Source organism: Musca autumnalis, unplaced genomic scaffold (genome assembly GCF_047663935.1).
Source record: "Musca autumnalis isolate F117 unplaced genomic scaffold, ASM4766393v1 scaffold_5, whole genome shotgun sequence".
Taxonomy (NCBI): Eukaryota; Metazoa; Arthropoda; class Insecta; order Diptera; family Muscidae; genus Musca; species Musca autumnalis.
The window spans coordinates 68991570-69016342 of NW_027412088.1; the positions used below are offsets into that span (position 1 = coordinate 68991570).

A 24773-nucleotide genomic window follows, 5' to 3' on the forward strand; every position below is an offset into this window, starting at 1 on the left:
AACTCGAAATTGTACCAAATTTAGTACCATTTAGTAGTTTTCATACACATAAGTACGAATTACCAAAAATACCTCAATCTTATATTTCAACAGTAATCTTAAATCCATATTTTATGATTGCATCACTATTCGTGCTACCAAATCCAAATTGTACCAAATTTAGTATCATTTAGTACTTTTCGTACACATAAGTACGAATTTCCAAAACTACCTCAATCCTATACTACAACAGTAATCTTACCTCCAAATTTCAGGATTCCAGCTCTATCCGTTCTCACAAATCCGAATTGAACCAAATTTAGTACCATTTAGTACTTGTCGTACACATAAGTACGAATTTCCAAAACTACTTCAATCCTATACTCTAACAGTAATCATAACTCCAATTTTCATGTTTCCAAAACTATACATTCACCCAAATCCAAGTTGTACTAAATTTAGTACTATTTAGTACTTTTAGTACACATAAGTGCGAATTTCCAAAACCATTTCCTTATATCAGCATCACTTCCCAACCTTGATTCCCATAACAAATGTCAAGATTTTAGCTACATCCACTCAAAATGTACAAATGGTACCAAATTTGGTAACTTTTAGTACTTTTCGTACACCCATAAGTAGAATTTCCGAAAACCCTTTGGTACACATATTTCTTACTCTCCATCGGTGTCCCTCATTCCGAATTTCAGAATTCAAGCTCTTCCCGTTTACCTAATATAAAGGGTGCCCTATTTAATACCTTTTGGTACTTTTCGTACCTTTCTAGTTAGATTTTCCAAAAACCTAGCCTTATCTCACCCCTACACACCAACAGCAACCCACAGTGAAAATTTCAACTTTCTAGCTTGAGCGGTTTCGTCTGGGCGATGACATGTCAGTCACTCACTCACTGAGCTCTTTTATATATAAGGATAAATAGATACTTACTTACTTAGCTGGCCCATTACAGAACATTTGTTCTATAGGCCGAACTAAGAAAAGATCTCCAATTCTCTCTATTTGTTGCTTCGCTTTCTAGAATACCGCGCCTTTTCATCTCATCATCCACTTGTTTGCGCCATCTATTCCTTGGCCTGCCAATTTTGCGTGCACCGCCAAGCGGTCCGTGTTTATACACCTTTTTAGCTCATTCTTATGATATGGCCTAGCCAACGCAATCGCTGCATCTCGATACGTTTAACAATATTGATGTCGTTGTACAGCAGATACAGCTCGTGGTTCATACGTCGTCGATATTCACCGTCAACGCAAATCGGCCCGTAGATCTTTCGAAGAATTTTCCTCTCAAACACACCAAGCACTGCCTTATCTGCTTACGCAAGTACCCATGCTTCGGAGCCATACATTAGCACGGGTAGTGTCAGCGTTTTGTATAGCGTTATATTTGTTTGACGAGATGTGGCTTTGTTTTTAAATTGCTTACTTAGACCATAGTAGCATCTGTTGGCCAATAGAATTCTTCTTTTTATTTCACAACTGATGTCGTTTGTTGTGTTTACGGAGGTGCCGAGGTAGACGAAGTCTTTTACTACCTCAATATTATAGGAACCAACTTCCACAGTCGGTCCGAGCTCAATGGACGCATTGCGCGTCGACACCATCAACTTGGTCTTCTCACCGTTTACCGCCAGACCCACTTTAGCAGATTCTCCTTCGACCTTCCTAAAGGTATCAGTTACTTCCTTTACTGATCGTCCCATGATGTCTATATCATCAGCATAGGCAAGTAACATGTGGCTATTGGTGTAAATTGTGCTATTTCTTTTGACATTTGCATCTCGTGTTACCTTTTCCAGCAAAATGTTGAAAAGGTCACTCGAAAGGCTGTCGCCTTGTCTGAAACCTCTTTTGGTACAAAATTCTTCGGAGAGGTTCTTTCCAATTTTAACTGAGGACCTAGTATCAGTTAATGTCATCTTACAAAGCCGGATGAGCTTTGCGGGGATACCAAATTCAGACATTGCGTGGAATACCTTTGAACGCAGCGGGCTGTCGAAGGCTGCTTTATAATCGACAAAAAGGTGGTAGGTGTCGATCTGCATCTCTTGGGACTTCTCCAGGATTTGCCGCAGGGTAAATATCTGGTCAATGGTGGACTTGCCAGGTCTAAAGCCGCATTGGTATGGTCCAATTATATCGTTGACCATAGGCTTTAGTCGTTCGCACAATATCCCTGACACGATCTTGTAGGCAATAGGGAGTAGTCTTATGTCCCTATAGTTAGAGCATACAGTCTTATCTCCCTTCTTGTGGACGGGGCACAGGATACTCAGGTTCCAATCGTCGGGTACTCGTTCTTCCTGCCAGATGGTGCTAACTAGCTGATGAATACACCTTATCAGCGTGTCGCCTCCGGTTTTGAACAGCTCGGTTGGTAAGCCATCGGCTCCTGCTGCCTTATTATTCTTCAGCCGATTTATTGCTGTCTTTACCTCATCTTGGCTGGGCGGTATACATTCAATACCATCTTCTGGGATTGGGACTGTGGTATCTTCGTCGTCATCGCTGCTATTGGATACCAACAGTTTTGAAAAATGTTCTTTCCATATCCTGAACACGCTATCTGTATCTGTCACCAGATTACCTTGCTGGTCTCTACAGGAGGATGTGCCTGTACCAAAGCCATCTGTTTGATGCTTCACTCTTTGGTAGAATTTTCGCACTTCATTCTGGCTCCTGTACATCTCGATTTTTTCACACTCCCGCTTTTCCATTTCTCTCTTTTTCCTGCGGAAAAGACGTTTCTCCTCTCTCCTTTTCTCCCTGTATCTCTCTCGTGCGCTACGCGTTGCTACGGATTGTAAAGTAGCCCTATATGCCGCATTTTTCTCTTCGGTGGCAGCACGACACTCCTGATCATACCATGGATTCCTTGGTGGAGGCCTCTGGTATCCAAGTATGGATTTTGCGGCTGTTTGCATGGAGTGGGCAATATGTTGCTATTGTGTTGTTATGTTATCGGGACAAGGAGTGCTCGCGTTAAGCAATTGGGCTAGTTGAGTGGAATATGCTGTGGCTATCTGTTGTGTTTGCAGTCTATCGATGTGCAACTTCCGCGTTCTGTCTGTTCGTGCTTTATTTGCAACGTTTAGACGGGTACGTACCTTTGCTGCAACAAGGTAGTGGTCCGAATCAATGTTTGCTCCTCGGAACGATCGTACATCCAACACGCTGGATGAATGTCTTCCATCTATTACAACATGATCAATTTGATTATTTGTTCTTTGATCTGGAGACAGCCAGGTGCCCTTATGAATATCGACATGATTAAATCTGGTACTGCTAACTACCATGTTTTTTGCAGCAAAGTCTATCAGCCTCATACCATTGTCAGATGTTTCACTGTGGATACTGAATTTCCCGACTGTTGGGCCAAAGATATTCTCCTTTCCAATTTTGGCATTAAAATCGCCTAGAATGATTTTAATGTCATGGGCAGGGCAACGGTCATATGTTTCTTCTAAGCGCTCGTAAAATATATCTTTGGTCTGTTCGTCCTTTTCTTCAGTGGGAGCATAAGCGCAAATAAAGCTGATGTTGAAGAATTTAGCTTTAATTCGAATTGCAGCAAGTCTTTCATTCACTGGGGTGAAGCTGGATACCAGCTGTTTTAGTCTCCGACTAACTACGAATCCGCAACCAAACTCATGCTTTACGTCATGGCAGCTATAATACAGTGCGTCACCTTTAGGTGTTGTTGTGACGCCTTTCCCAATCCATCGTATTTCCTGTATGGCAGTAATATCGGCCTTGTACTTTTCAAGTACGTCTGCCAATGCGAAGACTGCACCTTCTCTATAAAGAGTGCGAACATTCCAGGTGCAGATTCGCAGATCATGGTCCTTAAAACGTTTGCGGGGTTCGTCAGCTTTAGAGGGGTTTGCTTTTCTTTTCTTTCATATATTTCAACAGTAGTCTTAAATCCATATTTTATGATTGCATCACTATCCGTGCTACCAAATCCAAATTGTACCAAATTTAGTATCATTCAGTACTTTTCGTATACATAAGTACGAATTTCCAAAACCACCTCAATCCTATACTACAACAGTAATCTTAACTCCAAATTTCAGGATTCCAGCTCTATCCGTTCTCACAAATCCGAATTGAACCAAATTTGGTACCATTTAGTACTTTTCGTACACTCATAAGTAGAATTTCCGAAAACCATTTGGTACACATATTTCTTACTCTCCATCGGTGTCAAGCTCTTCCCGTTTACCTAATACAAAGGGTGCCCTATTTAATACCTTTTAGTACTTTTCGTACCTTTCTAGTTAGATTTTCCAAAAACCTAGCCTTATCTCACCCCTACACACCAACAGCAACCCACAGTGAAAATTTCTAGCTTGAGCGGTTTCGTCTGGACGATGATATGTCAGTCACTCATTCACTGAGCTCTTTTATATATAAGGACTAGCAAAGTGCCCGCTACTTCGTATGCGGAAAGGGTGTAAAAACAAATAACAATATATAATATGAAAATGGCGAATTTCAATCAATATTTACTACTGTTTAGTACTGTTCGTCCCTTTTTAGTTCGATTTTCAAAAAGACAAACGTTGCAATACTCACTCTAAATCCAAAACATACAGATTCCAGCACAGTCCCTACACCCAACAAATTGAGTACACTTATAGCACGTTTTTCGACGACATGTCTCAATCCTACACTAACTTGAAAACAAAATAAAAACAGTAATCATAATTCTAAATCTCAAGATTTCAGGTGTATCCGTTCATCCAACTCCAAACTGTATCATTTCGAACTCTTCGTACCCATAAGTAAGGTTTTCGAAAACTACCTCATTTCTTCACTTAAACAGTAATCTTAATTCCACATTTTAGGATTTCAGCTCTATCCGTTCATACAAATTCAAATTGTACCAAATTTAGTACTTTTCGTACCCATAAGTACAAATTGTCAAAACTATCTCAGTGCTATGTTCAAACAATAACCTTAATTCCAAATTTCAGGATTCCAGATATATCCGATCACTCAAATCCAAATTTGGTACCATTTAGTACTATTCGTATCCAAAGTACGAATTTCTAAACCTACCTCTACCAACACTCCGACATCAATTTTAATTCCCAATTTCACGATTCCAAATGTATCCTATCAATGAAATCCAAATTGTACCATATTTAGTACCATTTAGTACTTATCATACCCATAACTAAAAATTTCCACAACTTTATCAATGCTACACTCCAACAGTACTCCTTATTTCAAATCTCGGGATTTCAGCTATATCCGTTCACCCAAATCCAAATTGTACCAAATTTTATACCTTAGTATTATTCGTACCCATGAGTACGAATTTTCACAATTTCCTCAATCTTAATTCCAAATTTCAGTATTACAGCTGCATCCAATCACAGCAATCCAAATTGTACCAAATTTGGTACCATTTAGTAATTTTCGTATCCAACGTACGAATTTCCAAACCTACTTTTATCGACACTCTAACTGTAATCGTAATTCCGAATTTCAGAATTCCAAATGTATCCGATCACACAAATTAAAATTGTACCAAATTTGGTACCATTTAGTACTTTTCGTACCCATAACTAAGCATTTCAAAAACTTCATCAATTCTACACACCAACAGTAGTCCTTATTCCGAATCTCGGGATTCCAGCTATACCCGTTCACCCAAATCCAAATTGTACCAGATTTGGTACCATTTAGTATTTTTCGTACTCATAAGTAAAAATTTTCAAAACTACCTCAGTGCTAAGTTGAAACAATTTCAGGATTCCAGATACATCCATAACTCAAATCCAAATTTGGTACCATTTAGTACTATTCGTATCCAAAGTACGAATTTCCAAACCTACCTCTATCAACACTCCAACATCAATTTAAATTCCGAATCTCACGATTCCAAATGTATCCTATCACTGAAATCCAAATTGTACTAAATTTTGTACCATTTAGTACTTTCACCGCTGATAACTAAAAATTTCCAAAACTTTATCAATCCTACACTTCAGCAGTACTCCTTATTCCAAATCTCGGGATTCCAGCTATATCCGTTCACTCAAATCCAAATTGTACCAAATTTCGTACTATTCGTACCCATGAGTACGAATTTCCACAACTACCTCAATCCTACACGCCAACAGTAATCTTAATTCCAAATTTCAGGATTACAGCTGCATCCGATCACCATAATCCAAACTGTACCAAATTTAGTACCATTTAGTACTTTTTGTTCCCATAGGTCCGAATTTCCAAACCTACCTCTATCCAACACTCCAACAGTAATCTTAATTTCCAATTTTAGGATTCCAAATGTATCCGATCACCCAAATCCAAATTGTACCAAATTTGGTACCATATAGTACTTTTCGTAGCCGTAAGTACAAATTTTCATAAGTATCCCAATCCCACACTCCAATAGTAATCATAATTTCAAATTTCACTATTCCTACTCCATCCGATCACTTAAATTCATATTGTACCAAATTTGGTACCATTTAGTACTTTTCGTACCCAAAAGTACGAATTTCCCAAATACCTCTATCCTACACTCCGACAGTAATCCCAATTCTAAATTTCAGGATTCCAGGTCCATCCGTTCCTCCAAATCCAAATTGTACCTTATTTGGTACTATTTAGTACCTTCCGTACCCATATGTACGAATTTCGAAGACTACCTCCATATCTCAAACCTACGCTCCAACAGTAATATTAATTCCAAATTTCAGAATTCCAACTTTATCGGTTCGCCCAAATTCAAATTGTACCAAATTTAGTACTATTTAGTACTATTCGTACACATGAGTACACATTTTCAAAACCACCTCCTAATATCAACTTATCTTCTAAACCTTGATTTTCATTCCAAATTTCATTTTTTTTTAGCTCTATCCGTTCACGAAATACCAAATGGTACTAAATTTAGTAACTTTTAGTACTTTTCGTACACTTATAGTTAGAATTTCCAAAAACCCTTTGGTACACCTTTCTAACTTTCCATCAGTGAACCTCGTTCCAAATTTCAGAATTCTAGCTCTTCGCGTTTGCCTAATACTAAGGGTACCATATTTAGTACCTTTTAGTACTTTTCGTACTGTTCTAGTTCGAATTTCCAAAAACCGAGCCTTATCTGACCTATTCGGACCATGAGTGACCCTCACCCAAAATTTCAAGATTCTAAGTCCAGCCGTTTAGTCTGGGCGTTGATTATCAGTCAGTCAGTCAGTGAGTCAGTGAATCAGTGAGTCATCATTACTGAACTCTTTTATAAGTATAGATAAATAGATATGGTCGCAAATGATTAGTTCGATGTGTTACAAACAGATAGGCAAACTTAATATACCTTCCATACTATGGGGGAGGGTTTAAAAAGTATTTGTATCCTTTTTCTTTTCTTAAATACATAATTAGCCAGGAAATAACAACATTTCACAGATAACAATCTTCAACATTTAACACATAATTTCTTCATAGTGCGGTAATGTGTTTCTTTGAGGGTCACTTAGTTATAAAACGACACACCACCATGTTACAACGTGTGTGGTTTAACGCAATTGTCATTTTTTGTATTATCGCGAGTTGCATTAATTTTCGTTTAGATTTGGAGAAACGTCAATTAAAGAAACCACGCCTTTTTCTGAAAATATACGGCTACATACCAATGATTTGTTTGATCTTTTGTGTTCCCTTCACCATCAGGGAAACAATTGGAAAATCTCATTTATATATAACAAATCCCGTTGTTATTTACGTTAATAATACAACAACAGTTTTACGACTTGGTTTACTTGCAATGGTAACAGTGACATTCCATCAAAGAAATACAAATTTGCAAACTTGTTTGGAGAAAATGTTGAAAATTCAAAGAGAATATTTTGAACGAATACATGTCACAAAGATATTTCTTCACGCAAATGGTTATATTTAAGTAGCGCCATATTTGTTATACACTATTCCGTAGAGTCTGCGAAAATTAATGTGACTGGTTACTTTTCTTTAGTGAATGAGTATGACGTTTATCCATTGTTTTGTTTGTTATCGGTTCAGCACACCTGTATGTTAGTACATTCCAGCTTGCTGTGTTATTTACGCGAATGTTTTTCCATTCTGAATTCTCGATTGGCCCAGAGAAACATCGATCCGTGTATGACACGGATATATCATCAATTGCGTGGCTTGTATGAGGAATTGAATCGAATACATGGTATTACTATGTTGGGAATAATCACATGTCTACTACTCTCCAATTCTATGGTTGGCTACATCTCCTTGGTTATGTTAATGTTACCCGATGTTGATGGATCCAGTTATCGATTTCTTTTTGGCAGTGAATTCTACGGGTTTCTCTTGATCCATTGGTATATTTATTTTATGCTCTGTCACAGTGTCGAGGCGACCATTAAAGAATTCGATTTAATTCTCTATGAATATTCAACAAATGAGGACACTGAAAACGACAAAGAAGTATTTATACACTATTTTTGAAAGTTATGAGTAAAAAATAAATTATTTTATTCTCTATTTGCTTTCAGTTGGAACTGATGATCTTTAGCCGCTCCTTGCATGGTTCGTCCGTTAATTTTTGTGGTATATTGAATGTAAATAGGAGTTCTTTATTTTGCATTTTTGCCCAAACTGTTTCATACATTATAACCCTAATACAATTGGATTATGTTAATTTGATATGAATGACAATGTAGCGTTTTTTAATTAGTTAAACATTATGTTGAACTATTACAATGTATTACAAGTGGTGGTATACATATTGACAAATAAGCACCTTAAATAAATGTACCTTAATAAGCACCTTAAATAAATGTATTTTTGTTTGATGTAGTGAGGTTTGTATGGAATTGAAGCTACGATATATAGGTCTATGCTGAATAGTTTTTAATAAATAAAAAATAATCATTCTGTTCCTCAAACATTCCTTATGGTCACTTATTGTGCACGAAACCAGTAAGGAAAGGATCAAAGTAGGGCGGGCCGTTTATATAATACCCTACACCACTGTAAATATGTAAAAAATATATGGGAGATATATATAAATCTGAACTGATTTCGATATAATATGGTACACTTATTACTAGACTAAACATTTACATTTATTTCTACACCGAATTCAGTCCCATATTCAAAATTTCATAAAAATCGGACATATATACCGTGTTTGGTGCAGCAAATACATGAAATCGGCCGAAAATATAAATGTGAGATATATCCAAATCTGAACCGATTTCGATATAATTTGGCACATTTATTTTTAGACCGAATTCAATCACATATTCCATATTTCATCGAAATCAAACATATATAGCGTGTTTTGTACAGCAAATACGAGAAATTGGCCGAAAATGTATATGTGACCTATAACTACGGTGACCAATATTTTGGGATGGAAATAGAGTACACATACGAGGGCTACTACATAAGTTTCGGGGCTAGACAACAATGCCAGACGTCATTTACCATTACCATTGAAAAGCTTAACAGTTTCTAGCATAAGCGTACTAAATACGGTTTGACGTACCACGTATTGCGTTTTTTACAGGACTTAAAGGATTAATTTGCATAAAAAATATGGAATTTACTTGTGAACATTTTCGCCCAACCATTTTTCACAATTTTCTACGCGATGACGACGCGATGAAGCAACATCCTATAGTCAGTAGTCAATAGCGTTACGTAGTCTCAGTTGGAGTCGAGAAGTTATGCTGTAGTCGGAGACTAAGTCGAAAAAATAACTTGGATCCAAAGAACTTTTTGGGTCCAAATAATACTCTAAAGCAAACTTAAAATTCCATGACAATCGAATTAGAGTTTCATATTCCCGAGCGAAAGTCTGCACACTTCAGAACCTCTTACACAGAGTTTCAAATTTCAGTGATCTTGTATTTTGATTATAATCGTAGAAGTTTTAAACAAACAAAGTTTTGTAGTTGTGTATGTTCTTTTCAAGGAATGCCTCAGAAAAAGGCCAGCCTATAGGAAAAAGTTGGAAACTTGTGATCATTTTATTCGTATAGAGTGCTATTAGAAATTATTCTATTATTCTCGAAATTCTATTATTCTCGAAACAAAAATGGCTCGACTCCGAAACGTTGGTAGACACGTAAAAGGTTTGCCGTAAAGTAAATTGAGTTTTCCTTCCCGCTCTCTACCAAACAATCAATATATTTTACGGCAAACTGTGTACTTCCAAGAGAAACAACATCATTTGTCAGAATAGGTGACACAATGGTTATGTCTGTGACACTTGCCGCTAATTCTGGAAGGGGCGTCCTCATTGGCCGTACAAAACTTAGAGCTCTATTTCAAAAACTCAATTTACTTTACCGAAAAATTTGTACATATGACTACTGACATAGCTCTGTGAAAATCTGGTTTAATAAATTCAACCGTAGCGAACGCTTGTTCAGCGAAGAAAGTAGTAAGGGTGGTCTAAAAACTGCCATTGTGACAGAAAACATTGAAGCCGTGAGTAAACTGATAATACAAGATCGCCATGACAGAGGCATCCTTGGACATTTCTTTCACCGGCTAACATTCCATACTGCATGAAAACCTGGCAAAAAAAAAAGGTTTCTTATCGATGGAATCCGTACGGATTGGTGCAAGAAATTTCAAAAAAATACGACCGCTGTATAAGCCTTATACGATGCGTATGAAACGACTGATTTCATTTCAACAGCGACAATATTTGGTTAAATTTCTGCCCAGGTTCTCGGATTTCATTGTATTACCTTTGTATTCACATGTATTTGTAAAACAAATCAAAAATAGAGGACATAGAGTACATATGATGAAAATAGAGGACAAATAGAGTACGTTGAAAAAATAGAGTACGGACACCTAAAATAGAGTACTGTCCTCTATAATAGAGTACGGTTGGTCACCGTACCTATAACCCAATCTGAAGCGATTTTTGACCGAATTCTGTCACACATTCCAAATGTCATCAAAATCGAAATTACACTCCAAACTTATTGCAAGATGCGACACAAAATTTTAAACAGTTTTGTTGAAATACGATTTTTGCGCCTAAAGTGTGCTGAAATTGTGTACCTACATATGTGTCTAAAGTGAATTAATATTCAACCATAAATGCATAAATTTGTCGCATCTTGTTGCAAAAAATTTAGAGTGTATATAAGGTGTTTGGTGCAGCAAATACGTAAAATTGGCCGAAAATATAAATGTGAGCTACATTCATATATCCAAATCTAGACCGAATTCTGTAAGACAATCCAAATTTCATCAAAATCGGACGTACATATGTAGCGTCACTCTAAATTTTTTCTGTTGAATTTCACAATGTTAACGATAGGCAAAACGATGCGACATAAAAATGCGTAATTTGCAACAGCTTTGTTGTTGTAAGGTTTTACGCAAAATGTGTTTAAAATTTACACGTTTTGAGTTGCGTTTTTAGACACAATTTATTGTAAGTTTACGTACTTTTATATGTAAATATAAGTAAAGGTACCCAAATAATTTCTGAATGTGTTTAATAAAACTGCATTTTGAATATGGGGAAAAAGTTGTTTTATTTTATTCTATTTTATTTTATTTTTTTATTTTATTTATATAAAAGCATAACTTATTTAATTTATTTAATTAAAAATGCTAAGGCCTGAAAGTAACATAGGCTATACAAATTTCTGAAATTCCGCGTTGATCCGGAGATATAGCATCAGAATCGGAGGTACACGCAAAAAAAGACGGCTTCTCTAACATATGTCCCAAACATATTTTGCGGCAAACATATTTATGTTTGCAACAGTCCCAAACATAATATATGTTTGGGTCTGCAAACAAATATATTTTTGGGTGGAAACAAATATATGTGCAAACATATATATGTTTGGGTGCAAAGATATTTATGTTTGGGTGCTAAGATATATATGTTTGGGTGCAAACAAAGATATGGTTGGTCTAGACAACACGCAGTGTCGCCAAACGTCATTTGACATTTTTTGGAAAGTTTGTCAGTGTTTAGCCTAAGCATACTCAGGACAGTACGACCAGACATACGACCATGTGTTGTGTTGTTGTGGCTATTGGCATAAGTTTTAAAAATATCTTCACTAATAAGGATTCTGGAAATCCGTTTGGTGAAAGAACTTCCATTCAAAAAGTGCGAATATGTCGAATAGATATATACTGTGTTTGGAGGATATAAACAGTTTGACCCGAACATAACGCCGTTTCTTCTTTAAAGTGCATATATTACACAGTAATTTCCGTGCCATTAAAAAAGTTTTGTATTATTGTAAGAAAATAATATTCGTTACTTGCAAAAAAAAAAAACACCAAAGCTTTACTATTTTACCAGAAGTGATAGAGTCAATGAAAGCCAACTAAGCTATATCCTGAAAAAAATAGGTTGAGTCGAAAAATCCGTCTGATACATCAATGGTTTCCAACAACCAATCACTTCTGTCGGCACAGCGGAGGAAAGTTATGAAAATTCATCATTTTTGATTTCTGGAAAACAAGAAAAAGTAGCAGTCGGGTTTGCCTACATATATAGGCATTAGGCCGGGGCGATTTGATATTTTACATCAAAATCGGTTTAAGAAAGCTGTTTTTTGGAAATAGAACATTGGTGGCGTTTATTTAATTGGGATAGCTGTTACAATTTTGATTTTTCAAAATAGTCTGGCTTAATCCCTTTTGTTGTTTTAAAATTTAAAACAACAAGTTTATTAGTGGAGAAGGTTTGGCATTGTTCGCCAAGGGGTAAGGCAAGGAAGACTAGTTTCGATCCACGCCACTGGATCTCATCAGTTCCCTTTGTTTCTTGTTTATGGATATTCTCCACCGAAGTTATTTTTCAATAACTTCTTCAACAAGGAACTTTTTATACCCAAACATCAATCGTCAGCTCGAAGTATAAACGTAAAAAAAAAAAAACCCTTCAATGAGAAGTTTTTCTTTGGTAACCTAACACAACTCCGACCCCTTGGCGAACAATGCCAAACCTTCTCCACTAATAAACTTGTTGTTTTAAATTTTAAAACAACAAAAGGGATTAAGCCAGACTATTTTGAAAAATCAAAATTGTAACAGCTATCCCAATTAAATAAACGCCACCAATGTTCTATTTGAGAAACACTGGCACGGTTTTGTGTGTTGTTGGTATATAAGCTACCAAACAGCATTTGGGTATGTGCATTTGTTGAAAAATCAACGACACATACGAGTGGAAGAAGGTTTGCTTTGTTTCGTAAACACTTTCGTCGGAGTTGTGTTAGGTTACCAAAGAAAAACTTCTCATTGAAGGGTTTTCTTTGTTTACGTTTATACTTCGAGCTGACGATTGATGTTTGGGTATAAAAAGTTCCTTGTTGAAGAAGTTATTGAAAAATAACTTCGGTGGAGAATATCCATAAACAAGAAACAAAGGGAACTGATGAGATCCAGTGGCGTGGATCGAAACTAGTCTTCCTTGCCTTACCCCTTGGCGAACAATGCCAAACCTTCTCCACTAATAAACTTGTTGTTTTAAATTTTAAAACAACAAAAGGGATTAAGCCAGACTATTTTGAAAAATCAAAGCTGTTTTTTTTTGTTCTAGCTTCGGAACCAACAAAGTTGTAATCAGCTACTTGCTGTCATTTGATTAACCATTTTATTAGCTTTAATGATATACATATACGGTTAATCGGTTACTTAAAACCGGTTCCAAAATCGGTTTTGATATCAGAAATTTAGATAACCGAATCTGTCCTTTAATATAATTCTTTATTAATGTGTTGGTCATGACAAGAGCTATTTATGGTAAGTATTTCAGAAGCACCGCAGACCAATAACGAATATACATAAAAACAAAACATAGTTTTCTGAACAAAAACCGCAGAAATGTCAAAAAGGACCATGAAAACGGGGAAATAACGATTGGTCATCAATGAGAACCGTACCTAAAATCTTCTGAACAACATTTTTGTAGAATATTTGGATGCTGTAAAATCTCGTCTTGTGGTACTTTTACTACTGTTCAAAAAATAAAGGACGAAAAGGACATAAATGGAATGGAGTTAGAGGGATGAAATATTCTACAAAAAGATTCACCATTCAATTTGACTGAAGACATGTAATGTCAAAATGGCAATAAAGTTTTAGAGAGATATAAAGCTATTTTCTCACAAATTAAGGGTCCAAAATTAAACCATTAATCACGCAAGATCTCGGAAACTTGACCTATGGTGAAAATTTCCTTTTGGGTTCTTAATACACTCACAAAGGGCTTTCATCTACAAAAAGGATTTTTCACCCACTGAATTTGTGTCCCATTTTGTAGCACAGTGTCATTTATCGATATTTTACGAAAACTGAGCACCTTCTCGAGGCCATAACTGCCTGAAGGAGCGTTCCAATGCTTTTGCGATGTACTAGAGAGTTCTTTTTTATTGTCTTGGCTACAATTGTTGTCTTTATGTTGGATCGAAAATCTCAGTGGTTTGGTTGTTCTTTACCAAAATATCCAAAAATCCTTGAATAAAAACTTCAAGTCAAAATCCGGGGGCTCGATTTTCACCGTAGACATATGGTCTAGTTGACTTTTTTGCTCAGTACAATCCCAAGAATCAGAAACTCCAGCCGCCCGTGATGGTGTTCAAATCGCTCCATTCTAATAGGCATATAGAATACGGACTACATAGCCAATTTTTGTTCTGTAAAGAACAAGAACAAGAAATATCAGACTGTATATTTGTTTGTAGCCTAAATTAGTTAAATCATGAGTGCAGTAACTATGTCTTTTTAAGTGAAAGAAGTCATGATTTTTACAAGGGCATGGTGCAGCTAGGATGCAATCAATTTTAGATGTGTATCACCTATTTTGCATGACTCTATGCAAGAAGCGTTTTAAAATGTTTTTGGGTATTTTTAAGTAATAAATGCTAACTTTCTAGAATAAAATTATTTGATATTTATTTGCACTCAGTCGCTTTTTAAAATGATTATTTGTGATATTCCATTGTTTTATATTCATTATATTTCAATTTCATTAAGACTATCGAACTATTATCAAACAACTGTTTTTTTTTTCAAACAAAAATGTTCTACAAAAACATGAGTTTGTTAGTAATTTGAAAGAAATTAGAGAAAGAGACCATAAATATTAATTAGAAGCAACCACAACACTTTTAAATACTCTTTTCCAAATGTCCCTGAGGTCTTAAATCAATGAAAAATCCGCGCTTATTAGATTTTAACTTCTCACATATCCTTAAAATGCACGCTTGCGAATCAATTTTTATATGAATCGAAAAATCAATTCAAAATATTTTCCATGGAATGTATATTTATTCACTACAAAGAACTAATGCAAAATGTGTGCTTAAGAAGCAAATTAGACAGTATCCTCACTGCACCATGCCCTTGTAAAAAGCAAGACTTATTTCACGTAAAAAGATGTAGTACGAAATCACTTGCACTCATGATTCAACTACTTCTTTGGCTACAAACATTTTGCTGGGAATGATCAAAAATGTGACTTCGATAAAAGCGCAAAAGTTTTGCACTTTTGTACACACGATACCTGAAAGGATAGACTGATATAGTCCATACAATATCGCTGTAAACAAGACTTCAAGTGAATCGATCTATACTCGAGTTATAATGGTTTGGGAAATTGCAGTCATGACATTGAATTTGAATTTCTATATCTCAAAAACAGTTTTCACTGCTAAAACATTTTTTTAGTTCCATTTGGATAGGGCTTGTGGTTTTCCTGCAAAACGGTCAAAACCTGAAATACCCTAAAAATGCGTTTTTTTTTATTTTTTTGTCATCTATGACCCCAGGTGTAAGCTTCATTCGTTTAAAGTTGTTTCAAGAGCACCGTGATATACAATACAAATAACATCAGATTTTAATACAATACCAAATAACCAAAGTTTGAGCATTAATTTCGTTTACGGTTGTTTTCAGCTACAAATACTGATAGGAAAAATTCAGATGCCGTGCTTCCCCCCCTGCTTACGTCCCTGGCGTGTACATCCAAACAATTTAGATTTTTATGCAAATATCTATAGAACGGTAACAGATAATGTCTTCAAATTTTGGGTGTGTGGAGGAATTTGGTCTATAAATAAATTTGCCAAATTATTTTTAAATCGGTTCAGATTTGGATATAGCTCCCATATATATGTACAGTTGAACCTCGATTATCCGTGAATCGATTATCCGGGAACCTCTATTATCCGTGATAGAAAAGAAGTGTTGGACTTTTTTCCATTTCTTCTATTATACGTTATAAACTTCATTACCCGGGAGTAAAAACACACTTTCCAATTAATTTGGTTAAGCAAACAAAAGGTAAACAAACGAAAACTGGAAATTCTCCCGTATTACACAATTTGTGCATGTATGGTATCACAAAAACCATGGGACAAAGTCAATTCAGATGAATTGGATGATAATGATATTATGTATCCTTCTAATCTTTGGTGGATTGCCGTAACAAATTTAATAAAAAATTCATATTTTCATATTATTGTACAATATTATGCCATTTTTATTTAAAAATATGTTCAAAAACTGCATAAAAGGATTGCCTCCATTATCCGGGAAAATCGATTAACCGTAATGCCTCCGGTCCCGGCCATCACGGATAATCTAGGTCCGACTGTATTTTCGTTCAATTTCATGTATTTGATTCACCAAACACGCTATATATACCCGATTTTAAGGAAATTTGGACGAAAATTGGCCTACTAACAAATGTGTCAAACTACGAGGGCGGCTCGGAAACTTCTTAGCCTATCAATGAAAGAGAATAGTTAGTTTTTCAAAAATATTTTTATTTTTCAATATAATCTCCTGAAACTTCAATACACTTAGTCCAACGCTTTTCTAGCAATTCTATCCCTTGATTAAAATAGTTTTCCTCAAGGTCTTCAAAATAGTGGTTTACAACTGTAATTGCATCTTCATTTGAGGTAAAACGCTTGCCAGCAAGGATTTTTTTAGATTTGGGAACAAGTAAATGTCACTTGGAGCTAAATCAGGAGAATAAGGTGGGAGGTCAAGCAACTCGTACTTTAATCGTTGATTTTAGCCATTGTTAAAACACTCTTGTGCGCTGGTGCATTTATGGTGAATTTGTTGTTTTACCCTTTTGCAGATAGTCTATTAATAAAATACCTTTGAAGTCCCAAAAACCCGTTGCCATAACCTTACCAGCCGATTGAATTGTTTTGCCTTCTTTGGGGAACTTCCTCCACCTTCAGTCCATTGTTTGGATTGTTCTTTTGTCTCTGGAGTATAGTGGTGGATCCATGTCTCATCAACAGTTATGAAACGACGCTTAAAATCCATTTTATTTCGCTTAAAACGATCCAAACAAGCTTGAGAAATGTTCATTGTTATGCGTTTTTGATCGACTGTTAACAAATGCGGCACCCATCTTGCAGAAAGCTTTTTCATCTGTAGTTCTTCAAGCAAAATTAAATGGACTCGATCATTTGAGATGCCCATGATATTAGCAATTTCACGCGCTTTTATTGGTCGATCATTTAATACCATATCATGCACTTTGGCTACAATTTCTGTTGTTGTTGTTGTTTAAATTCAGCAACCCAATTTTTTACTGTTGCATATGAAGGAGCACTTTCACCTAAAACATTCACCATATCATTATGGATTTCTTGTCCCGATAAACCTTTTTTATGTAAATATTTAATGACAGCACGTATTTCTAATTTTTCCATTGTAAAAAAATTGCGGATGCGTCTTTTTTGAACACCTGTTTCTATATGAAGGAATTGCCAGATCGAAACAAAATTTAACATGCGTTCATAACAGAGATGGAAGTTTCCAAAACACTTAACTTTTTTCTGTTTATACCGCCCTTTTTGTGGCTAAGAAGTTTCCGAACTGCCCATTTTGTAACATATCTCAATTTTATATGTTTGGGTACCAACATATTTTTTATGTTAGAACATATTTTTCATGGGTGGAGAGTGGATGTTTGCCAAAGAGAGCAACAACAGGGCTCTCGCGGCTGCGAAATGCAGGTTTATAATAAAGATCTGTGTGTATGGTGTAATAGGAGACACAGAAATTTTGCGATGTGTATGCGTGTTTTGTTGTTGTTAACCAACGTAGCAAGCGAAGAGGAAAAGAAAAAAAAATGGTATTAATGTTTTTTCTTCAGTGTTCTAGAGACAGACAATCGTTGATTAAAGACGGTAAAGTGAGGGAATAAATCATTGTTTTGTCTATTCTTATAGAAATTGTGCTTTTTAGTAAATTAAATGTCCAATATATTTTATAATTGAATCAAAAAGGTGAATGGAATTATTTTATTGGACAAGGAAGAAATCGCATTTAATATTGGTAATTACATCAATACATTTTTCATATACATACATAAATATATATATTTGAAATATGGATGTACCTATTTACTACATTATATAATCATTTGATTCCAGATGCTGATTTCTCGCTACTAGTACGGTAGTGAACACAAGCAAGAGATCTACCGAATGGAACTGAGGGGAAGAGTCCAGAAGCCAAATGAGACCTTACAAGATTTTGCGGCTGAAGTAGAGCGGTTGGCACAGTTGGCATATCCCGGAGATACATCCATTGTTGGACCGCATAAAGATTGAGACATTTGCTAGTGGTATTCGTGATCCAGAGATAAAATTTGCGACGTATGCGGCAACGATGGGAACATTTGCAGAAACCGTGTCATTTGCGCTGGCCCAAGAAACCGCGAGGCGGAGGCTGGAAGTTGAGGACAACAATTCCCGGACCGTTGTCGACCTGCTGAAAGATGCATTAATGCATGTGAAACGAGGGGCTGCTAGAACGAAAAAAACTTGTTATAACTGTCGGAAAACTGGACACATGGACCGAGAATGCAGATTGCGACAAGCAGGGCCCAGATCCGTCTCACCGCCTTCAAAAAGCGACGACCAACCGGTGGCCAAAAATCTGGAAAGAGAGACATCAGGTGAATCAAATAAGTGAATTACGATAGGCCGCTGGCAGAGGAAGAAAACGAAGGTCCCACAATTTCTATAGCCATAGTCCATCATAAGAATCACAACTTAACTGTTTAAGGCTTCAATGGTGTATTGCGTACCTTGACATTGGACACCGGTGCAACAAAGTCCATTATTAGACCGCATTTGGTGAAAGGGATGAGATCGCTGTAAATGTCCATACGCTGAAGGTGGAAGCCGCCGACAATTGGTCTGTAGGAAAGCTGAAAAGTCCCGCAACCAGGATGAAACAGCGAAGATGTACGTCGATGAAAGGAACATCGGCCGTACAGCAAGGAAGGACAAGTCCGATGAAGACCAGGTGGCCCTTAGGAGGGTGACCACGGAAACGTCGCGATCCCTGTAGAGAAAGCAACGACGTCCAGAGGAGCGAAATTACAAAGCTGATGGCGAAGGGGGAACATCTAAATCGGTTGCCACCACTACGGAACGAAGACTGTGCCCAATCAGGAGGAACAGGCTTAAGCGGAATGCAGTGTTACCAATGCCCATACCATCGAGAGGGAAGTAAAGAAAAATCTATGTGGCCCATGTCAACCCAACACTATGAAACGAGAGAAGAAGAAAAACAAGTCCATGTTCATGGTGCTAGATCGAAGAAAAGGTTAAACATTAAAAGGTCTAAAAATAAAAGCACAATACATAAAACATCAGCACATAAGAAGTTGCAATCCAAATGTTTCACCACTAGAAAAATAAAAAGTAAACCCTCGATCAAAAAGACTGATGTTAAACCGTTTGATATTTTTGAAAGATTTTCTTCGCTCTCAATGACTATCCATGTATTGGCTTACATCTTTAGATTCTTTCATCGCCTAAAGAAGGTAGGATCTAGTGGCTCAAAAGGATTGAGGCTATCGGCTGAAGAACTTACCTTTGCCCGAAATCGTCTTTTCTATCTATCACAAGTTCGACATTTTCCTGAGGAAATTAAATGCCTCACACAAAAGAAGATGCTCCCATCTAGTAGTCCTTTATTGACATTAACTCCTTTTTTGGACAAACATGTGATACTTAGGGCAAATGGGCGACTTGGTTCCACTACCAGTATAAGTTACAGTGAAAGACACCCTATTATACTCGCATATAATAGCAAACTGGCGTTTTTGTATGTAGATTTTATCCACAAAATGGTATTGCATGGTGGACTTAGATTAGTGTTAAACACTATAAGACTTGAATGCTGGATACTTAAAGCAAAGAACTTAGTTAAGTTCTATATAAGAAATTGTAAGGAGTGTGTCTTATATAATAAGAAGTTCCAAGGACAGATAATGGCTCCTCTGCCTGAAGAGCGAACCCGATTCAGTCGCCCGTTTACTAATAAGGGTATTGACTTCGCAGGACCGTTTGTGTTGAAAAGTTTCACTGGAAGGTACTGTCGTATCACAAAAGGGTACGTATGTCTCTTTGTATTCTTCGCTACAAAGGCCATACATTTAGAAGCGGTTTCAGATCTGTCCACACCAGCATTTATGGCAGCGTTAGCTCGCTTTGTGTCTCGCCGAGGTTGTCCAAGTCAAATTTTCTCCGACAATGGCAGGAACTTTGTAGGCGCTGCAAGGCAAATTGATGTGAGTTTTCTAGCCTTAATCAAAGAAGTCAGAGAAGATGTGATAGCAAAATATGGTTATCAGAAACTTTCGTGGCACTTTATTCCCGCCGCTGCGCCTCATATGGGAGGACTATGGGAGGCGGGAGTTAAAAATTTTAAGATGCACTTAAAGAAGGTTAGCGGTCAAATAAAGCATACGTTTGAAGAATTCTCGACTCTACTTGCCACCATTGAGGAGTGTCTTAATTCGCGGCCTTTGGCTGCTCTCTCGGACGAAGTTGAAGATTTATCGGCCCTGACTCCCGGGCATTTTCTAATAGGAGCCCCAATTTTAACTCCCGCAGAACCAGAAGAAGTGGCTCCGGTCGATAGTATTTTGAATCGTTGGCGTAAACTTAAGGCCCTCCAGCATGAGTTTTGCCGTCGATGGAAAGAGGAATACCTTAGGGAACTTAATAAACGTAATAAATGGAAATGTCCTCAAGATGACGTACGAGTAAATAACTTAGTTGTTATTAAAAATGAGCCATTACATCCCAATGAGTGGCGTCTAGGCAGAGTAATTAAGGTATTTCATGGCTCGGATGACCGAGTAAGAGTTGCGGAGCTTAAGACACAAAATGGTAAAATTACCAGGCCCGTTCACAAGATGGTCCTACTACCACGCGATTCTTCTAATAAAGAGCAACTTTCTGACCACTAAACTACTATTTCATTTCTTCATTTCATCCTCCTCATACAACAGCTAATTCCATTTGTTTATTCCATTAATAGATGTCAAATTTCAACAAACGGTATCCCTGCCCCGTGTGTACAAGATTCCATGCCATACGGGATTGTACCCGTTTCTTGGCGTTGGACATAGGACGTCGACGATTGAAGGTCGACCAACTTCGCTTATGCGCAAATTGCTTGGCGCAATCCCACCAACGCAAGGATTGTTAAAGTGGCTCACGGTGTATGAGACGCCGGAGTGACCACAACTCTCTTTTGCATCCCGTCTCTCCTGGAAGTATTTGGTTTCCAATGACAGCGTTAGTTCGCCTATACCCAGATGAGACCAATTATAACAAAACCATCAGAGTGGTCATTGATCCAACCCGGAAGACTTCGGCCATAACACTAGAAGCAGCTGAAAGATATAAATGCGAAATAAGCAGAGGTTATACATCCGTCCGCCTACGTCATCGAATGTTTGACCGGGATCACGTACATATATGTCCGTTGCGCCATCGAAGACACTAAGTATGCCGAGACTCCAAAGACTGCGTTTTTAGATCGACTCTGGCCGATCCACGTTGGCATATACCACTTCCGAATAATTTGGTGCTTGGATCGGAAGTCGGCTCACAAGTTTTCAAGGGTAACGTAATTGGTCATGCCGGTCAAGTGTTGATACACCACACAGCATTTGGGCCAGTGTTCTTTGGAGAAGGTCAATGCGAACAGAATCCCCGCAAGGAGAAACAGAATAAATGAACAAAAAGATAAGTTGACTATTCAGTAGCCCTCAAGTTTCTGTGGCCCCAAATATTTATGAATTAACATTAAATTTTATTTTTATTAATCATTGATCTCATACTTGAAGTATTTGTTTAAGTTAATATACTTTGATTAAAGTTCCTTTTTATCACATTAAAAACCATGAAATAATTTGTATTAAAAACAAAACAAAAACAAAAAAAAACTTGCTCATTCTAATACATTCCATTATCTAATATGTAACTTATAGTTCTAATTGAAGTCACATTGTAGAACTTTATCTTTTAGTTTTCTACCTTTATCTTTTTATAATTTTCAATCATCAATTATCTCTTGAAGATGCACATATGCGCATGGGCGGCGATATGGTAGCGCGAGCTACCGTTTATAAATTACATTTGTCAACTTGAACACTCGATTTCAACTGTCAAATCCATAGGATAAACGTCAAATGAAATCCAGATGAGATTTCATTTGACGTTTGAGCTATGGAATTGACAGTTGAAATCGAGTGGATTTCGTAAATGTAAACTTAGCATATCCCTCTCACAAAAGTTTTGTTAAAAAGAAGTTGAACGTAGCAATCGCTCCATACTGTCGCCCAAAAATATTGCTTGAAAAAGTGTAGTGTATTAAAAGTATAAATAAACTTGTCAAATAAACTAATAAAAAGGACAAAGTGTTTGTGGTCATTTTATTTCTATCGGCATCATAACAAAACCCAACGAGGTAAAGTGAAAAAGAACAAACTGTTCGTCAAACAATTACAAAAAAAGGGAAACACCCCATCGAACTTAACAGTGTCCATTCTGTGTGTGGTAATTCGAGATATATTTTTTTAATTTTTAATTAAAATTTTCATTAATATTTGACTATTATAACAACAATATTGTTTTATTCAAAAATTGTTAGTTTTTGCAATTTACATTCATTTTAAATTAACATAATCCAGCTGTATTAGGGTTATAATGTATGAAACAGTTGTGGCCAAAATACAAAATAGAGAACTTCTATTTATTTCGATTATGCCACAAAACTTAACGGATGGCTCATGCAAACAACGGCTAAAGACCAACAATTCCAACTGAAAAAGAAAAACAAATAATAATAAGATTAAAAATTTCTATTCAAGGAATTTAAAAAAAAAAAGATTATAAATGCCTTACCTCCTTTTCAATTTCTTTGTCCTCATTTGTGGAATATTCATAGAGAATTAAATCGAATTCTTTTATGGTCGTCTCAACACTGTGACAGAGCATAAAATAGTTATACCAATGGATCAATAGGAAAACATAGAATTTGCTGCCAAACAGAAATCGATAACTGGCTTTATCGACATCGGGTAACATAAACATAACAAAGGAGATGTAGCCCACCATAGAATTGGAGAGTAGCAAGCACGCAATTATTCCCAACATACTAATACCATGTATTCGATTCAATTCCTCATACATGCCACGCAATTGATGATATATCCGAGTCATAAAGGGATCGATGCTTCTCTGGGCTAATCGAGAATTCAGAATGGAAAAACATTCTCGTAAATAACACAGCAAACCGGAATGTACTAACATATAGGTATGCTGAAACGTCATCAAAGAAATCAATGGATACATTTCTATTTCAGGATTATCATAACCCATAATTGTCTCAATGGAAAAGTGAATGACAGCTATGATGCTACTTAAATACAACCATTTGCGTGCAGAAATATCTTTGCCACTCGAGTTTGTGCTGTTCGGCGGCAAACAATCAAAATATTCTCTTTGTATTTTAAAAATGTTCTCCATCCAGTTTTGCAATTTTTTATCCCTTTTGTGCATTGTCAAGAGTACAATTACAGGCAATGCAAGCCGTAAAACTGTTGTTGTGTTATTGGCACAAATGATAACTGGGTTTGTTAAATATAAATGAGATTTTCCTTGTATTGTCCAGATGACGACCGGATAACATAAAATTACAATTATGATTGGTATGTAGACAACGATTTTCACAAAACGGCTTGGCTTTTTTACTCGACGATTTTTCAAATCTAAACGGAAATTAATGCTACTCGTTATAATACAAAAAACGCAAATTGCGTGAAACCAAAAATGCTGTAACATGATGGTGGATTGATTTATAGCTTAGTGATCCGAAAAAACGGCTATAAGTAGATTTTTGTGACGAGAACTAAACGTTTTTACCATTCTTAGAATGTGTGGGCCTAAACTGCCTCTTTGTTAAATATGTTTATCTGTAAATGTGGTTTATTATTCATTGGCTAATTGTTTAATTAGTTAATGACAAAAAGGAAATTACTTTTATCGGACAGACATTTGATTACATTTTGTTAGCTGCCTTGACAACCAGTGACTTTATTCTTTCCTCTTATAAAATCAGAAGGTCAGGGGATATCTTCAGTCAATCGTTTATAATAGAAGCCAATAAATACAATATTGGAAAGCTTGACGCCTTTTGCTATATTTTTTATACCCTACACCACACTGTGGTAAGGGGTATTATGTCTTTGGGCATTTGTATGTAACATGCATAAGGAAAGGAAATAGACCCATAGTGCCTTTTAGGGATATGCATAAATCGATTGATAAAGTGATTCTATGTATACTTTATCAATCGATTTATACATGTCCGTCCGTTCGCAATGAACAGGTTGCATTTATTGTCCGATTCGGCTAAAAATTAGAGAACACCACTTTCTAACCCATAGACTATAGATTTGAATA

The 24773-nt window shown here is 36.5% G+C and overlaps 2 protein-coding genes across 2 annotated transcripts; one reads left to right on the top strand and one right to left on the bottom strand.

The window, feature by feature from the left end:
* Nucleotides 1-20485: 20485 nt before the first annotated feature.
* LOC141386651 (uncharacterized) lies at nt 20486-21268 on the top strand. Its single transcript, XM_073955567.1, has one exon. It carries the CDS (start codon nt 20486-20488, stop codon nt 21266-21268), a length of 783 nt encoding a protein of 260 aa, XP_073811668.1.
* Nucleotides 21269-22975: 1707 nt separating this feature from the next.
* On the bottom strand, nt 22976-23690 carry LOC141386652 (putative gustatory receptor 22a). Its single transcript, XM_073955569.1, has 2 exons — nt 23214-23690; nt 22976-23131 (listed from the first exon to the last, which is right to left on the bottom strand). Exons 1-2 carry the CDS (start codon nt 23688-23690, stop codon nt 22976-22978), a joined length of 633 nt encoding a protein of 210 aa, XP_073811670.1.
* Nucleotides 23691-24773: the final 1083 nt, after the last annotated feature.

Bases quoted from the DNA above. Each gene is read 5' to 3' on its own strand.
- LOC141386652 (XM_073955569.1), bottom strand. From the start codon at position 23,690: ATGGGTTATGATAATCCTGAAATAGAAATGTATCCATTGATTTCTTTG. The intron at 23,132-23,213 runs GTAAGGCATTTA...TTTCTTTTTCAG, and splicing joins ACAAAGAAATTGAAAAGGAG to TTGGAATTGTTGGTCTTTAG.
- LOC141386651 (XM_073955567.1), top strand. From the start codon at position 20,486: ATGGCAGCGTTAGCTCGCTTTGTGTCTCGCCGAGGTTGTCCAAGTCAA.